Source organism: Atta cephalotes, assembly GCF_000143395.1.
Source record: "Atta cephalotes unplaced genomic scaffold scaffold00002, whole genome shotgun sequence".
Taxonomy (NCBI): Eukaryota; Metazoa; Arthropoda; class Insecta; order Hymenoptera; family Formicidae; genus Atta; species Atta cephalotes.
In genome coordinates, this window is record NW_012130066.1 from 443,741 (window position 1) to 461,691 (window position 17,951).

Sequence of the window (17,951 nt, forward strand, 5' to 3'; positions counted from 1 at the left end):
GAGTTTTCGGCATCAACGCCATGAATGTCACTGCGTCGCGGTGATGAATGAGGATTAAGCTATGCTTATTGTTATAACGAGTGATGATTTGGCAGTTAACACTCTCCATCCAAACACGTGCGTTATGTGCCCTGTCGAATTCGAATGTGCAACAGAAGATACAAAGAATATATCGCGTTGTAGACAAAAGATATGTAGAATAGATGAAATGTAAAATAAATTAATAGATAACAAATCTTCTAATTGGTAGACGTGAAATCATCGAATGATTCATACAACACAGATTCCAACGGTATTGCATCGACATGTCGCAACGTTCCAGTAATATTACAGTGACATTGCAAACATTGCAATATTGCTGCAAGGTTCTGCATTATATGGGAGAGAAATCAGAATTGTAACGATGATAGAAAACAAAGAAAATTCGAAGTTAAATGATTTGTGAGCTTATCGATTTTGTAAAACGTGTAAGTCTGCAACGTAATCGATAAGGCGTTTATAATATTTTCATACGCTTCCTTTCAAGTGACTTCATTATATATGTATGTATCATTTAAGAGAGAGAGAAGTCTTTCATATAAAAATAATACACTGCATATATATTATATGTACAAAAATTAATTCACACATTTTTATACTAAATCATATATACGAAGATAGTTATTACACTTGGATTAAAAAATTTTTTAAATATTCTATATACTTGCGTGAGAAAAATACTGACGTTCTTATTTTTTCCTAATAACGTTTGACATTTCGCATTACAATGGCTGTGTCGGACCTGGTCAACATATAGAGATCTGTTTTCTGTGGCTGAACTAGTGTACACTTTTGGAACTTAAAGTGAGATAGATATATGTTTGATTATTTGTTTAAAGCGAGAAAGAGAATTCTAGAGAATTCTAGAACAGCAAGAACAGAAAACAGACCAGGTTGCACACGATAAATAACGGAGAGATTTCGATCGGAAATAAAATGTGTGCGACGTCGCTGTCGAAGCGTACTCTCCCTTTGGAGAGGTACTTCTGGATTCCTACGTCGAGCGTCACGAATTCATTAAGTAGCGAATTATTGAGACCGATATTACGCGGTTAAGCTCGACTCTGACGTCTTTGTCGCTAAATAAGGAACGGGCCGAAGTGTCGTGACACCGATACCGTAATTTCGCCAAGAACAAAGAGAGGGTTGTGCAAAGATATATACGGAGGGAAGGGATACGCCGTCGTCGCGTAGATACGAAAACACGTGAGCGCGTATATCGCGCAGTATCTATTCCACGATTAACTCCGACTTCTCCGCTCTCCTCCCTTCCCTCCCCTTCCCTCAATTAATTATTTTCACTGATCCGAAGTACGTCAGCATACGATCGTATGTCAGCATTCGGATGAGATACGTCTGTTCTTTCTTCTCTCTAACGAGAGCGACAATCGACAGATTTAATTTGATCAATGCCAACCGAGATATCTCGCTTCAAACGAGATACGAATCTTTTATTTCGTAAGGGTTTTGAAAATTTAACTACTAGATATAAGTATATAACTAGATATAAGTATATCTATCAGGAAAAAGGTTATAAAACCGAGTAAAAGAGTTTTCTTAGCTCGCAATAATCTGTTGACCTTTTTTGATTTTTCGATTCTTTTTTTCTTTCTTTCCATTTTACGTGCATACATCAATTCGTATTATTTTGCTTGCTAGGAATTAGTAAAGAGAAAAAACATGCGCTATTCTACTGAATAATCAGAATTATTTTAATTTGAATTGTAAAATAATGTAAAGTTTTCATAACGATACAGTATGAACTCAAGTCTCCAAGACAAAACTTCTTTAAGAGAATATTCAGGATTGAAAAAGTTACTTTATAAATTGCTTTTTAGATTACCTTATACGTATTTGTTATTAAGAATGAAGTACAAAAATAGTAATACAAAATTGGAGCGAATGATAAAAAGTAAACCTTATTATGCTCAATTTCTATAATAAAAAGTAGTCTTACAAGTAATTTATAAGATAATTTTCCCAACTCTAGGAGGAAACATTACATAATAATACGTATTATGAAATAATGTAATAGAACTTAATATAACACCATTCTTCTTCAAAGAATATTCATGTCAAATCGATTTAAAAGTTGACAATAATTAACAAACGTCATAGGACACGTAAGACATTCGCCACCCCTGCGGGAGTACGGAGGTACGCGAACTTTGAGCGCGTACGTAGTGTATACAAGTATTTACCTGCGTAAATTCAAATTCGCGAGACGCGAGACGCGAGAAAGGAAACGGCGTGCGCGACGCGGCGCGGCCGTGCGGTGCGGAACGGCCAGAGCTACCCGCCGGAACGGAAAGGGACGGAAAGCGACGAGCGCCGCCGAGACGAGACGAGACGCGACGAGGAAAGACGATGAGGGCCGACGAGGGTCGCGCACCGCGGCGCTGAACGCAGTGCCATCCGATAGGCAGCACCGCTTGCTCCGCGGATCTTCGGCTCGCTCCGGGTACGAGCTCTCCCTGCGCTCGTTCAAGCTCCGCCACGCTTACCTCTCCTCTCTCTTTCTCTCTTACTCCCTTACTCTCTTTTACTTTCTTCGCTCACGCATTTTCGTTCTCTCTCTCTCTCTCTCTCTGTCTATTTTTCGCTCTTTCTCTGTTTTCAATCCCGCTGTATCGGCGTGGCGCGGCCGCGACAGCCGCAACGACGACGACAACAACGACGACAACGACGACGACGACGACGACGACGACAACGACGACGACGACGACAACGACGACGACGACGACGACGACGACGACGACGACGACGTCGACGAAAGAAAAATTGAGCCGCCGCGGGTGGAAAACGCGGGACGCGTGCAGCGAGAACGCATCGCTTCGCGTGTGTCCGGCGGCCGCGTGTGTCGCGCACATCAGGCCTATACGTGTGTGAGCGCTCGATGTGCCGTCCGCTCGCTGCATTGCGAGTGTATATACCAATACGTCGTCGTTTCTCGTCTCGCGACCAAAGAGAGGAGGCTCCCTTCCCCCGACCTGGATGCGCGGCAGTCTGTATGGTGCGTGTGCTTATCTTCTTTCTCTCTCTGCCTGTATATCTATATCTATCTATTTATTTATCTGTCCATCTGCTGCGTCCACGCTCGTCTCTCTCTCTCTCTCTCTCTGTCTACCTTTTGTCGCGCACACTCCTCTTTCTTCCTTTCTCTTCCCCTTTCTCTTTCCCGGCTGTCTTCCTCTTTCGTTCGTTGATCTTACTCCGTTGCGTATCGTAGCGTCTACATCACTCCACGCTCGATTCAGACGCTTCGCAACGTGCCGTCGAGTGAATTGACTTAAGAAGACATCAGTCGACTCTTGTCACCGCTAGAACCTGCTTTTCTGCACGTATGCAAAAGATGCTCGTTCTCAGAACGCAACGGAGACACAGCATGGCCGCTTCTAGCACGAAACAAATCGGAGTCCCTCGCCGGTGTCCATCACGCTATGTACGTTCACATTCGCCGTCCTGTCTTCTCATTCTCGCGCTGCATCCGTCTTCCTCTCGCTGCGCGTCAGCGCACCCCTTTCTCTTTCTCTCTCTTTCCGAATTTGCAGATTTTATGTGCATACATTTTACAACAGGTTTTGTATATATAATTTTATATACGTAATATATATATGTATATATATGTATATATATATATATATATAAAATATATATATATATATATACATATATATATATATATATACACACACACATCTGTCGCGCACACATCATTTTTTCTTACGCGTCGTGAAGCTTTCGCTCTCGTGCTTCATCCGCGTGCGTTGGTCTCACTTGTTTTTGCATTGTGTCTCCGTTGTGTAAACGTACAACTTTTCCTTTCGCTTTTACTCTTCCTCTTTCCTATTCTCCTTCCTCCTCTTTCCATTCGAGCCCTCACGACAGTCTGTCCGTCTCTCTTTCGTCTTTTCTCTTTCTCTTTCTCTCCGTTTTGTATCTCTTCTTCCACTGTTTGCATCTCTCTTTCCCTCTCCCTCCTTCCCCAACCTCCCTATTTCGCTCTCTCTTCCGTATCGTTCGTTGGAGCACAAATAAAATCTCTCTTCCTCCCCTCGTTCTACGAGAGGGACTGTGTCTCTCTCCCAACGGCTTTTTCTTCCCCTTTCTAGGTTTCTACATTAGTTCTCTCGTTCGTGTCCTCTGATTGTGTGTTTCATTCGAAAATAGAACGTCAGCGCGCGTGCCGCGCACGCATTTTTGCCGCGAAAAACCGCGAATTCCCACTCGCAGGCGCGCTCCTATCGAGCGAGCGGCCGCAGCGTACCGGCTTGTACCCCTAAATGCGTCCTCAAACTCTCACACGTTTTGCGAGAGTTATGCGACCACCTCATAGCGAGCTTGCACGCGTGCAATCACGCACTGGCTGGGCGCGTCTCTTCCTCTCCCTCTTTCTCTTCGTCTCAATATCATCGCATATTAATCTCGCAGAAATCGCGAGTCTTCACGCAACCCATGCGACGTCTTGGGAGATTTAATGAGCCGATAATAATGCATGCTGGACGAGCTGCGGTTAATTTAAAACTTGGAATTACGATAGGTTCTTTATTATTTTTAAGATGATTTGATTTTTGATACAATTGCTGTTAACTCTCCACCTGCAATATGAGTCTTTTATGTCAAAATTTCTCTCAAATTTTTCCAAAATAAAAAAAAGCCAAGTCCAGTTCCTTCTTCTAAAATATCATGTAACATTTATTTTGTAATGTAATAGAGAGGTTGAAAAGTAACTCTTGAATTTTCTCACATTTTTTGAAAGCTTAGAACAGTAAAAAAATTTGGGCTGAACGAAAAGACCCAGATTGTAGACAAAGAATTAATAAGATAAGCTTTGATAGCAATTCTTATCGGTTAACGTTTTTTAAAAATCGCCTTAAAAAGTAAATCTCCTTAAAAAAGTAAATCGCTTTAAAAAGTAGTTCTCATATAGGCAGATTAAAAATGAAATGAGATGGTTATAATTAATATGATTGGATTACAAATTATCGAAAAAATTTCGTGAAACGTAATTAATCGAAGTTAGATTTAAATACGACTGAAATTCTATAAAATTCTATGAAGATGGAATAAATTATTTGATATTATGATATAACATTAACGGATGTCATGAAGAATATGTCTATAAATATAAGTAGCGATATATTACGTATGAAATCTAATTATATTTTTCATTAATATATACATAACGTATTCTCCTCCTTTACGTTGTGTCGAATTTATCACAATGCAATTTTGCGTTAAAAATCGAAGATTTTTCTCAGCGAGCCGAAAAATATTTTCCTGAGAGCAAGTAAATCGTCGAGCGGTTTGTTTAGTTCACAAATCGAGGGTAAAATATTTATATTTCTTTAACTCCCTATTGCGCTCCATTTCAAATCAAGTTCCGTCAAATTATCGGTCGTGCAATAAGATAAAACGCGTCACGTAACACAAAGGTGAACGCCTGTCCTCCCGTCGAGTAGGAGCGCGTGGCAGACGCGCGACGATATTTTGGCGGGAGAGTCGTAAAAATAGTGCCTCCGCAGTTTCCTTCCTTCAGCTACGGGACTATAATTAGCAGGTATTCCGCGTTTTACGTATGGCGGATACACGCGTGTCGCGCGAGCGAGAGCGCGTGATCTCGCGTTGGGGATAAGAAGATCAATCGGCCGCGTGCCGCTGCGTGCGAGCGTCTCCACCGTGCTAGACACCGACACGAAAGCCCAATCGTTATCAGTCAGCATACACGAATCTTCCATTAGACGAGCCAAGTAGAAACGGATCCGTTTAGTATCCCCCGTCTTCCTCGAGGTCCCTACCATGCCGACTCTCTGCCACTAGGAATTCGTTATTTGAAGCGATAGCAGAGTATCTCGTGACCTCACTACAAAATTTTAGAACTTCTCAAAAAATCGAGACATCTAATTTTCGGTTAACGATGTATCAGGTATAGAGTTTCTGTGAAAAAAGTGACTGGAATTAGAAATTTATACTTTCCAAAGTAAAGTAAAAGTGAATGTTACATATATATGAAATAATTGAATAAGGTTAATATTTATATTTAACAATACAGTTCAATAACTTAATAAATGAAAATGTTCTCTTAATTATTTTTTAAAAACATGTCTACATACCACACTTCTTATTGAAATAATTTCTGATTCCGATTTTGTAAATCGTCATCAAACTTCTTGTATTACTTTATATAGGTATAAAAAATTCATATTTGTTTATTTGTTTATTAAAAAATACGTATAATTCATCCCTTATAATCGAGTTAGAGATAATTTGATGACTTTAATTAATTTGATTTATTGAGCAATATTAACAATATTAAAAATAAATACGCCTTAAATGAAAGCAAATTTGTATCTCGTGACTAAAATTAAAATTGCACAATAAAGCTTTTTTAGATACAATTGGCGAACATATGTTTGGGATACTTTTAGTCTGACATAAATAATTACTATATACAGATTTATTTATGCAAGATGAAAATAATAAATACGCGAGTTTCTAAAAATTTATTTTTTAATGACAAATATATTAGTTTATTGTATTGAAAAAATTATTATTATCTTTTTTATATACGATGAAATGTCGGAAATTTTTACGAAAAGAAAATCATTTCGATAAACTATTTTACCATATTCGAAAGTGTTTCTTGATAATATAATTAAATCGATTATATGTCCAGTTTCCGGCTCGATTTAATTTTTGCGTACGCGTGTCGTAGCGACGATGACGATGATCGCGACAACATCAATGACTGTACGACCCGGCCAACGGCGGCACCGTCGAGACACAGTCGATCGGGCACAACAATGTCCGCGCGGCGCGTGCTTATAAAAATAGCATTTTCGCGGTTTCTCCCTCCTTACGGCTATACTTAGCCCCGGACACCGGTGTCCCTCGGCGTAGTAAACAAATTCAGGAGGGTCGACCCTCGTGTAACGAGAAGCGCGCCGTCCGTATATTCCTCACTCACTCGTCTATTTTTTCAGCGCATGTCTTAAATATTTTTAGAGATAGCGCTATGAATTTTTGCCGTGTCGGTTCAGGAAAATATTTCACATATAATTATGTCATAACTACGCTCTTCCTTTTAACATTGATAGCCGAATTAAGAGAAGGAAATTTGAAAACACTATTGTATAGTTTCCATATTCACATGTAAATTCACACATACGTAAACTGTGTATCTTAATATATTTTGAAAAATTTCGAAGTTGCGAGATGAGCTAGAAATGAGTGATTGAGAGTAGAAGGATATCAATGAATCAAATTCCAACATTGTGTAGAGAAACTAAATTTTAGCTAATTTCGAGTAGAGTTTACTTTAATAGTTATTTGGAACTTAACAGCTAGCTACAAGCTCTCTCTCTCTCTCTCTCTCTCTCTCTCTCTCTTTCTCACACACATTTCCCTTTATATTTCCTCCGTTACACTTTTAGATCAGTCACTCCCATCTAGACGCTCGTATTTCTGTGTTTCTTCGCTCTATGCAGATGGTTTGCCGTGTTACCTTTATTATACCCAGGGATTAGTTATTTAAGCTATTTTGCTGCTAGTGAGAGCACAAATGGTGCATAAGCATTTGAAATGTAAAGTTCGCGAAAGCGGTCGATTCTTTTCGCAGTACAGAATCGGAGTGTTGATTAATGAATGAGATATCGAAAATGCAGTAACCCATGAGAGATGAAAACGGAAAACCGAGCTTGCTGTATCGAGGTGATACAATGATATTTCGTGGCGCATAAATGATATTTACCGACATAAAGAGATATTTTCGAAAACTCTTTCTAGCATAATATACATGGAAATAACTTAGATTGTTTGACGAAAGTTATAATGTAAAAATAACTATCTCTTTCATAAGTTTTTATAGTGATTATTTTAACTTTTGTTTTTTTCCTCGAGATGAATTTCCTAGCGAGCCTTATAGGAAATGCATGTTTGGTTTTTACATTGAGAGATACACCCATGCACTATTATATCCATACTCGTTATTGGACTGTTTAACCCTTCTATTCCCGATGGGATAATTGCGTCTCGTGAATAATTGGCGGCAAACGATATACATGAACTTGATCATGTTATGTTAACGTCTCACGTTAACTCAGTACCAGACAAGATGAAAATTTTGTGAACATTTATCTTAATTTTTCAACATTTCTGATATTTTATATTTCTCAAAATTAAATTTTTCTTCAAATTTAGTTGCGAATAATAATGAATGATTAAAGTCTTAAATGGTTTTTGTTACTTATTAATTGAACATCTATAATATTATTACAATTTTTTATGATGCAGTTATAACAGAAAATTAAAATATAACTTAAAATAATGATTCATTTATTTAACTATTAAATACAATAAATTAGATTTAAAAAGGAGTAAAGAAAAATTCATGATGTTAACAAAATTTTGATAACAAAACATATTATAAGTCATATTTATTAAGAAATTTATATTATTTATTAAGAAAAAGAAAAACAAGAAAAAATTAGATCTTATATTACTAAGTACTTTAGATTCAATTGAGAAACTATCAAAGGAAAGAAAACGCGAAGAAAAAATGTGTTTCTCGAGAAATGAAATATCTATTAGACAAGAAGGATTGTAGATAGAAAGGTATTGATCCAAATATGTCAAGGTGCAAAATTCTTTGATTGTTTTAGATTGTGCTATAGTCCTCTGAACGCTATTTGGACAGCGTCTGTAGACAGCAAGGACGCAGAGAAGGAAGAGAAGGCGTGAAGCGCGAGCGGAAGATGCCGCGCGACGCAGCCAGAGAACGTGAATGCGACGAGCATCGTCGGGACGCGAGTCGCGGCACCGACTGTTCACGGGGTGCACGATGATGGCGGAATGCCCGTGGACAAGGTGCACAGTATTATCCGGCTCGTCGGTCGAGTATACGGTAAAGTTGATCGCCTATCGTGGTGGCAAGATCGAGCGCAACAGGGGCAGCAGCAGCAGCAGCAGCAGCAGCAGCAGCAGCAGCAGCAGCAGCTGCAGCAGCAGCAGCAGCAGCAGCAGCAGCAGCAGCAGCAGCAGCAGCACGTATCTGGGACGCGCGACGGGATAATAAATGCCAAAACGGCACGACGCCGGCACGAGCCGAGGTGGATCAAACGTGGGGACGCGAAACACAATTGTCGAATGCGAGCAGGTGTTCCAGGAGGACTGGATCGCGTGGTTGCATGTAAATCGCGAGGAAGAGGAGCAAGAGGAAGGAGAGGAGGAGGAGGAGGAGGAGGAAGAGGAGCAAGAAGAAAAGACAAAGAACGTCAAAGTTTACCGCTGCGAGCGGATCGCGCATAGCCAGATTGAACGGCCGCCTCGCGGATTCTTATCGCACGGCAGGGGATAGCGGGAGCCACCACGGAGGCGGGGGTGGGTTTGCCCCTGCTTCTTCTCGTTGTTGCTCTTCTCGACGATCTTACGCACGTGACGGCCGCGTCGGTGATACTCGAACCGTTGAATAGCGTCTATCTAGCCGACGTTCCTACGCCCGTTTACCTGCCGCCGCGATCATCCGATTATTATTTGTTCGCGCCGCGCCCGTTCCGGAGGGCGATCAAACGCGTGTTTAATCCTAACGACGTCGATTCCGAAGGTCACGCGAATCAGGGAACTCTGGATCATCTTACATTGGCGACACGCCTTTCACCTTCGTCCGCGCTACCCTTGACGTCACCCCTATCATTAACGTCGCCGTTATTGTTAACGCCGCCGCCGCCGCTGTCGTCGTCGTCGTCTACGACGTTATTGAGACCGTCGTCGTCTTTAACGCCGCTGAATGCCATCGTCGTCAGACATCAAGATCTTTCCAATCTGACGCCGAGTCGTGACAACGAGGGGATCGTAGCGCGACGAGGAAGAGCGAAGCGAGTAGCGATAAGCAAGAGATCGAAGCTGAAAGATCAACCCTCTTCGAACTTCATCGACTCTTGGCCGGAGGCATGGCGACGTGCTAACGAACACCCTCCGCAATCTCGCAAAGTGGAACCCAGGCCGTCAATCGATGAAAGGATTCGCCCTGCAGTCCAGACTTTTACTCCGCTGTTAGAGCCCGTCTTCAAGCTTGGAGGATCAATATTACGTTCGGAAAGCTCCCTACGAGATATTTTATTTCGCGAAAGTGCTTCGAAGACAACGACGACGACGACGACGGCGGTGGCGACCAGAACGATCACGCGGAACATCGTGTACTTCGATGCGACTCAGCACGCCAGAAGCACCGTGCTCGAGAAAAATGACGTCGAGAGAGTGACCGAGGACCGAGTGGAAGGTGATAAGAGAGAAAAGGAGTTGGTGCTCGTGGGAAACGAGGATAATAGTGCGATCGTAGTTGGTGGTGATAGTGTCATCGAGTGGACAACGACAACAGTCGCCGGGCCGATGTCATCGTCGCGGTCGGCGTTTTCCGGAGACAATGTGCAGGTGGCCGAGCGTGTAAGGGTGCGCGCGAGTTCTGAGCGTAGCTCATCGAAGGGCGAGCAAGACGACGAGGAGCAGGTCAAGGTCACCATCGCGCGCGACAACGAAGATTCATTTGCATCGTCGACGACGACGACGACGACGACGACGACGACGACGACGACGACGACAACGACGACGACAACGACGACGACGACAACGACGACGACGACGACGCAGCATCCACCACTGACTCAAGACACCTCTATGGAAGCACGTGAGTTTTTAAATATAAATTAGATTACATAATATAATATATGGCTCAATTAATAAAAATAAAAGAAATTGTTAAGAAGGGCTACGAGCCAAAGTAACAATTTTTTAATGTAAGTAATAAGATAACATAAAAATAAATAAAAATAAGAATATGTCTATATTAAACTAACAGATGTTTCGACTTTGATCGGGTCATTCTCAATGTTATAAATAATAAACAATATATACTATTTTTATAACATTGAAAATGACTCGATTGGAATCAAAACGTCTTTGTACTTGGATTCGTAACCCTTCTTAATACAGTTTCTTTTATAAATTAAATTAATGTCTCGCTTAATGTTGGAAGGATGTAAAATAAAAAGTAAAACTAAATTTTTGGAAAATTAAAAAGGAAATTACTTTTTGTACAAAAATAAAAAATTTTCCCCTTCGCAATAAATTTGAAATATATAATTTATAGCATATTAATTGAAGATTTCTTTAAAATTTTACACAATTGTGCTTAGAAATTTTTAATATATAGAATAAAATATATATAGAGGCATATATTCTTTGAACAGTAAGCGGATTATTTATATTTGAAACAATGGCAAGATATTTTTAGATAATTTTATAAATAGAATTCAATTCTATCGATTAAATTGCTGTATTTTTACATTTACTAAACACTAAAATTACATAATTATATTAATGACGAGAGATACAGAAACTTAAAATATATTTACTAGATAGTGTGCTATTTTTAATTTACTAGATAATCTTTGAAGAAATACTTTTCTGATTGTTTTAAGTTATATTATAGACACTTTTTTTATCGCAACAACTTTTGCCAGCAATAAGTTCAATAAGGTATCGCTCCATTCGTTTAACACGAGCTAAAAAATAACAAACATTTTTTCACTTTGAAAGCCGTCATTCTATGAAAAGCAATAAAGCCCTCATGTTGATTCTTTAAATGCATCTGAATGAGAGATTCGCGCGCATATCCTTTCGCTGGTTTATCGCTTCGCTAAAATCCCTCTGGATCACCCTCTGTATATTCGCATACGAATATCGCCATGCTCGTTTTGCCATGCTCGAGCTCGTGTTTACAGGAACCGCAGGATCTTTGGTCAGAGTTATTTTTAACTATTCCAACCGTGTACCATCTTCCACAATCCGGTCCTCCCTTGTATTCCTTTTTTTTCAGTTTTGTACCTTCTCGTGCATCACTTCACGCTACCTTTCGTTTACGACGACCAGAACAGAAATCGGAGCACTGCTCACATTCATACTTTTGGCTGAACCAAAAAAAGGGAGATAACTTCTTCGAATTTTTTTCTCTTTATTTCATATATTAATTTTTTTTCTTTTTTATATTATTGAAAATGGTCGTTTTATGCGCGTATAGAGGATGATACATTTTCTAATAGGCTTAACATTCGTTCGACACTTTTATCCATTACATTTTGATTAAATCTTTGATAATGAGAAAATAACATTAAATAACAATTATTATTCTTTTATTATTAATATACATCTTTGATTGGAACCGACATTAAAACTGACATTTTCAAGTGTTAGTTTAGTAGTAAGTGCAGTTTTCGAGGTAAAGGATGAAAGAAACTTTCTGCAGAATTAATCTAATTTGTGTAATTACGATGAATTTATCATGCGCCATCACAAAGTTAGGATTAAGATAGGTATGCAATAAAGACTGGACTGCAACTGACAGACTGGACAAACAGAATATATATATATATATATATATGTGTGTGTGTGTACATGTACATATATATATCTACAGAGAGAGAAAGAGAAGAGTCGATACAGAAGGCTGCACGGCTCGCGTGTTCTATCTCGTGTTTTTGATTATGTCTGGCTACGTACACGAGTCGTGACTCCGCGTACAAATCAGTCGATTATAGTTCCTTCGTGCACCGGTCGAACGTATTCTTCTTTCTTCATCCTTACCCCTTTTATACCCTGTCACTCCCTCTTCCCTACGTACGAGTTATACAGCGACTATAATGCTGGGCAACTACGACGATGGGGACGACAATTGAATTCTCGACAGCGACCATGTGAACTTAACTTTCAATTTACGTACGAGAGACAAAAATTGATCTTTTCTTTCTATAATTGCTATCTATTAACTGCAGAAATATTTTATTATAAAAATTTTTGCTAACGTTTTGACTCATGCGTTATAATTGTAATAAGCTAATAAGAAATAAAGCATTTTATTTCGGGCTTTTCGTTATATTTTGTGGCCTCTATAAATATATATTAAATTAATCCTCTGTAGTTCAATGGTTTTTTTTTACTGTTTTCCTTGTCTAACCGGATATGGTGGATTGATTGTGTTTTTCAGAAAGAGTTTTTGGACTCTAAAAAATTCTGATACACTCTTTCAACATTCAAGAATAGGACCCAAAACTTTCACTTTTGCTGTACGTGCATGTCCGAATTTGAAAATAATTTAATAATTCAAAATTGAATATTTATATAGGTTTTTAAAGCCTCGGTTGGATCACGAGGATTAATTATTAGGAAAATACCGATACATTTTGTGTTTGGGTTATAAATGTGAGATAAGGTATAAGTGTTGTAATTTATTTATATCTATGAGTATACACCATCACGTCAATTGATAATTCATTCAAATAAAACTTTCCGGTGTGTGTTTGTCATCGAATTTTTACATTTACGCCAGCCGATTCCCGTGTTGAAATGGACGCTGTTCGTACATTTGTATCATTACTTAACGCGTTTATTTCCGTGCTCCTGCAAGAGAGCACAGAGTTGTCCTTCTCTTTTACGATCTAATTCGTGATCTGGACAGTTCCCAACGATGAGTTCTCGTGACTGCGCGATGCCCAAGTATACCCGGTATAAGAGGAATGACTAAATGGTCTGAGTAACCGGTCAGGCATCCCAAAACTCGCGATTTATTTTCGTATCCTTAGAAAAGAACTGACGCACCGATGGAGAGAAAGTACTGTTCTCGTTGTATGAATTCAAAGAAATACCCTGCTGGTGAACCAGCGCGAATTCTTTACGAAAATCCGCCGAAAAGACTATATAATTTTAGTAATTATAACCACAGTCTTATTTCATATATTATAATATTAGAATTATTAGTTAGCATTCTTCAAATTTAATTAGAATCATTGTATATGAGTATCTCTTTAATATTTGATCAGTAACTTCTTTTTTTTTATGAATCCACATTATTGATCTTGGAAAAGATAACAATTTTGCGATTTGATAACAAATCTAAAAAAAATCTTTTAAATTGAAGAATTAGATAATTATATTTCTTCGCGAAATGCTATATATATGTAGAAGGGTGAGAAATTTAACCGAGCGATCGACTGGACAATTTCCATCGGTCCTGGGATGGCTATGTCGCCTTCATGTTAGGACGTATATCTCCGGGATTCGAGGCTGGGATACGATGCGTTAAGGGTAGTAGCAACGGCAGCCGGTAGGTTACCGCAGAACAGGGCAAAGGAGGCCCTGCGGGCGAAGAGCGAAAGGGCTTCGTCGCTATGGAAACCCTGGCTCTTCGACTACTGTGGGGTGCCTCAAGTTTTTTATGGGCTGAACGATCGTAAGGGTAAAGGGATCTCTAAAAATCGTTACACAGACCTAGATACTCGCCACCTCGCCCCTCCGAGACAGCCGCCCTGTAATATTCGCCACCCTTCCGGTCACGGACCTTACGCAATAGCGTTTCCGCACTGCGTTGTTTCGCTAATTATTATCAAACAATTTTTTTTAAAGTGTAGATATCATTCTTAGATATCATTCTAAATATTCTGCGTTGAAAATATTTATATCTCGCGTCTCATATTTTGAGTTGTGATTGTTTAACTCAGAGATTTATCTAAGAATTATTCATTTTTTGTGTGAATTGGATACGATTACTTTTTGCAACAACACAGCAAGTTTTTATCTTGCTAGACATCTTGACCCAAAATATGCACATATCGCGAATTATTTTACAGGTTTATAATTATCTTATAAGAGTCTTAATTCTTGCTATATAAGAGAGATTTAAATATCTTATATTATTTTCTAATTATATACACCTCCAACAATAAATTTACAATAAATATGACGAAGATTACATAAATATTTCATAATCTTTAAATTATCTTCAAAATACTCAAAATATCAATGCGATTTATTCTTAATAATCAAATATGCGATATAAAAACGTAGCTTTTATAAATTTTTTAATTTCTTCGTGACATAAAATTTACAATAATTTTCATAAAGTTTTTAATTTAATATATTCTTATATTCAAGTTTGCACTCTCTCCATCAAAATAATATGCAAATATAGTAAATTGACAAATTCAAATTAACAATTGTTCTTATATAATACGTAATTAAAACTTGAAAATTGAATTATTTTCTATGATTAAATTGTCAAATCAATTTCTTGTTATTTAATAATAATGTTAGTAAATTTCTCCTCGAGTCATTCTCTTTTACATGCTCTAGGCTTCGTATATGTAGAGGACATTCGCAGATCGACAGAACTCACTATACGTAGGTCGTACTTGCGTGCGGTGATGGGCAGAAAGGGCATGAGGAGCGATGTAAAGCCCCTGGTGCTCTTGGCACCCTCCGCGACGGCTTCTAGCGAAGGGAGTGGCGCGACGAGGGGGTGATAGCGAAGTACAAGCAAGCGAGCGAGTTCACTTCGAACTATAAAGTATTGACTCGCCCCGTTGTATGGAGAGCACTGTAAGCACCGTGTCTATAATGTTGGCAGACGGCTCTCGGGACTCGCCTCCGTCCGGAAGGAATAACGCGACTTCCGGGAGCGAGGAAGTAAATTTTACTGTGCAACCATCCGAACTGTGGAGCTTTACGCTTGTAACTTTGAATACGTAAAATACCGCTTGCAAAAGATTATAATCGCGTATCGATTTTAATCTCTTTTTTGAATCTCAAAAAGCTCCATTATTTCTAAATTTAGCTCCATTATTTCTAAATTTAGGAAAAAAATAGTTTAGATAAAATTACTTTCTCTCTTCTCTAACTTTTGCATTTTTCTAATTTGTAATTAAAGTATCAGTTTTTTTATTATGCGGTCTTATATTAATTATTTAATCGTTAGTAATCGTTACGCATGATAGATCATTCGTTTCTTAGGGTATACAATTATTAAGTGATTCTTTTGTATTATATATTTCAAATCTTTAGAAAATATTTATAAAATTGTATATTCAAAAAAAAAGGAAAGAATAGGACAATATTATTTAATGTTGCTAGTATTTCAAAAAGAATACTCAAGACATAAATGACCTGTCATGTATTAAGGATAAAATATTGTGATATAATATAAAATATTGCAATATGAGAATAGAAGAAGATTTCGTGAGAATCGAGGTGAGAGTAGATGTTAGAAATAGATGCAGGAAAATCCAATTACAATGTATTGTTCAGATTTTTCCTTCACAATGAGCACTCAATTGTTGCACCTTTCGCAACAACGGGAACGTCGGAAAGTTAAGTAGTCGGATATTGACAGCTTCTCCGTGTGCACGGCAATTACATGCGACGGTAGTTTTGAGAGAACACAGAGACGCAAACGACCGACAGACTAAACAAAAATAACCGATCGCGGCATGTTCGTCGCATATGCATATGTGTAAAGGACGTTTGGTGTGTGTGCAATACTAGGCGGTGAAGTAACGGAAGTATATGGCGTACTGTAAACAACTGAGAGACCTAACTGAGCTTATCGGGCTATCCATATTTATCGTCGAGATAGCGTGATATTAATACTATCCTCGAACATATAGTTAAAGTATCGAGAAACTGTCAATGTTGCAGGAAGTAATTTCGAGATTGTTTATTGAAGAGATATTTTTCACCTTATCGATTAACATTAGATGTTAGCGTTTAATGCCTTTGGTTGCTAAATCCCAATGAAATGACCAATTTTTTTCTCGAGCAATCGTTTTATGAACGTCATCTGATGATATGCGTGTTCCATTTATGACGAAATTTACCTATGAATTCGATAATATTTAATAATACAAGTAATTATGTAACTGAGAAAATCAGTATATTTTTGTTTTATAATAATTCCCGTAAACTTATCTTTATTGTACTTCCTGCGAGAAGTATTTCAATATTGAATTTTTATGTTTCTGTATTACTAAATAAGTTTTATTAATCTATTTTTTATAATTATGATATACCTCAATATATTTTGCTCAAAGTTACAACTTTATTCATATGGAATCAATTACAAATGATGCTTCGCAATAATAAGGAGTGTCTGTTATATTAATTCTGCGACGTTTTCTTCAAGCAGAAGTGACATTTTCGTGGCATCCATTCGTGTCACACATTTATAATTATATTATCGAGTAAATATTCCATAGCACATCGAAATTAACCAGGCGAAATAATTTTTAATGTAATATGACCGAATGAGGATAACATTCCTACTAGTAGAATATTTTTTAGAGATCGGATTATTTTTATATTGTCATTTTATTAATATGTACACTCTGAAAAAGAGACTTTTAATTTATAAACAATAAAACTCAATAATTTTTATTCATTTTGTATCAAAATTTTGTATCACTATATTTTCAAAAATATATGTTTTGATGATAAATGCATGCAGATAAATACATATGACGAATTTATTGAGAGTCTGGCAATCATCGGAAACATCTTGTTTATGAGAATTTATTATATTAAGATTGATTATAATTTATTCATGTTGCATCATTTTGGAAGACAATCTCTCTTCTTGATTGTAAATTTATTGCCGATTTATTTATGTGTACTGATTTTACTGATTACATTATTTCAATTAATTTTTCTCACATTAATTTTATTTTATATATAATTATATACGAAATATTGAACTTATAGATCTTTCCACTTTAATCATTGTTTTATCAATTGACTGTTTCAACATTGGAAAACTATCAAGAGAAAAGATTGCCTGTTCACATTTCTGTTATCATTCATTAATTGTTACAAAATGAAGAGATCTAAGTCACGTTTTATAAATTAGCGGAACAAAGTGAACGGAGTCAATTCAAACTAATATTTTTATTCGTTACTCACTTGTTGCTGAAAAGTTGCCAAAACAATAAATTTGTTGATTTGCAAGTTTTCTTAAAAAATTATATTCCGCTAAAGAAAGATAAAGAAGTTAGTGGAACAATATATATATATATATATATATATATATATATATATAA

The 17,951-nt window shown here is 37.7% G+C and overlaps 1 protein-coding gene and 1 pseudogene across 1 annotated transcript in view; both read left to right on the top strand.

Moving 5' to 3' along the window:
- The first annotated feature begins 8,821 nt into the window (after nucleotides 1–8,821).
- On the top strand, nucleotides 8,822–9,230 carry LOC105619253 (annotated as a pseudogene).
- Nucleotides 9,231–10,425: 1,195 nt separating this feature from the next.
- LOC105619264 (hybrid signal transduction histidine kinase B-like) overlaps nucleotides 10,426–17,951 on the top strand; it is an 86,280-nt gene continuing 78,754 nt past the window's right edge. Inside the window, exon 1 of the mRNA XM_012200791.1 lies at nucleotides 10,426–10,720. Within this exon, the coding sequence (XP_012056181.1) occupies nucleotides 10,426–10,720 (295 nt within the window). The remainder of the gene's footprint in view (nucleotides 10,721–17,951) is intronic.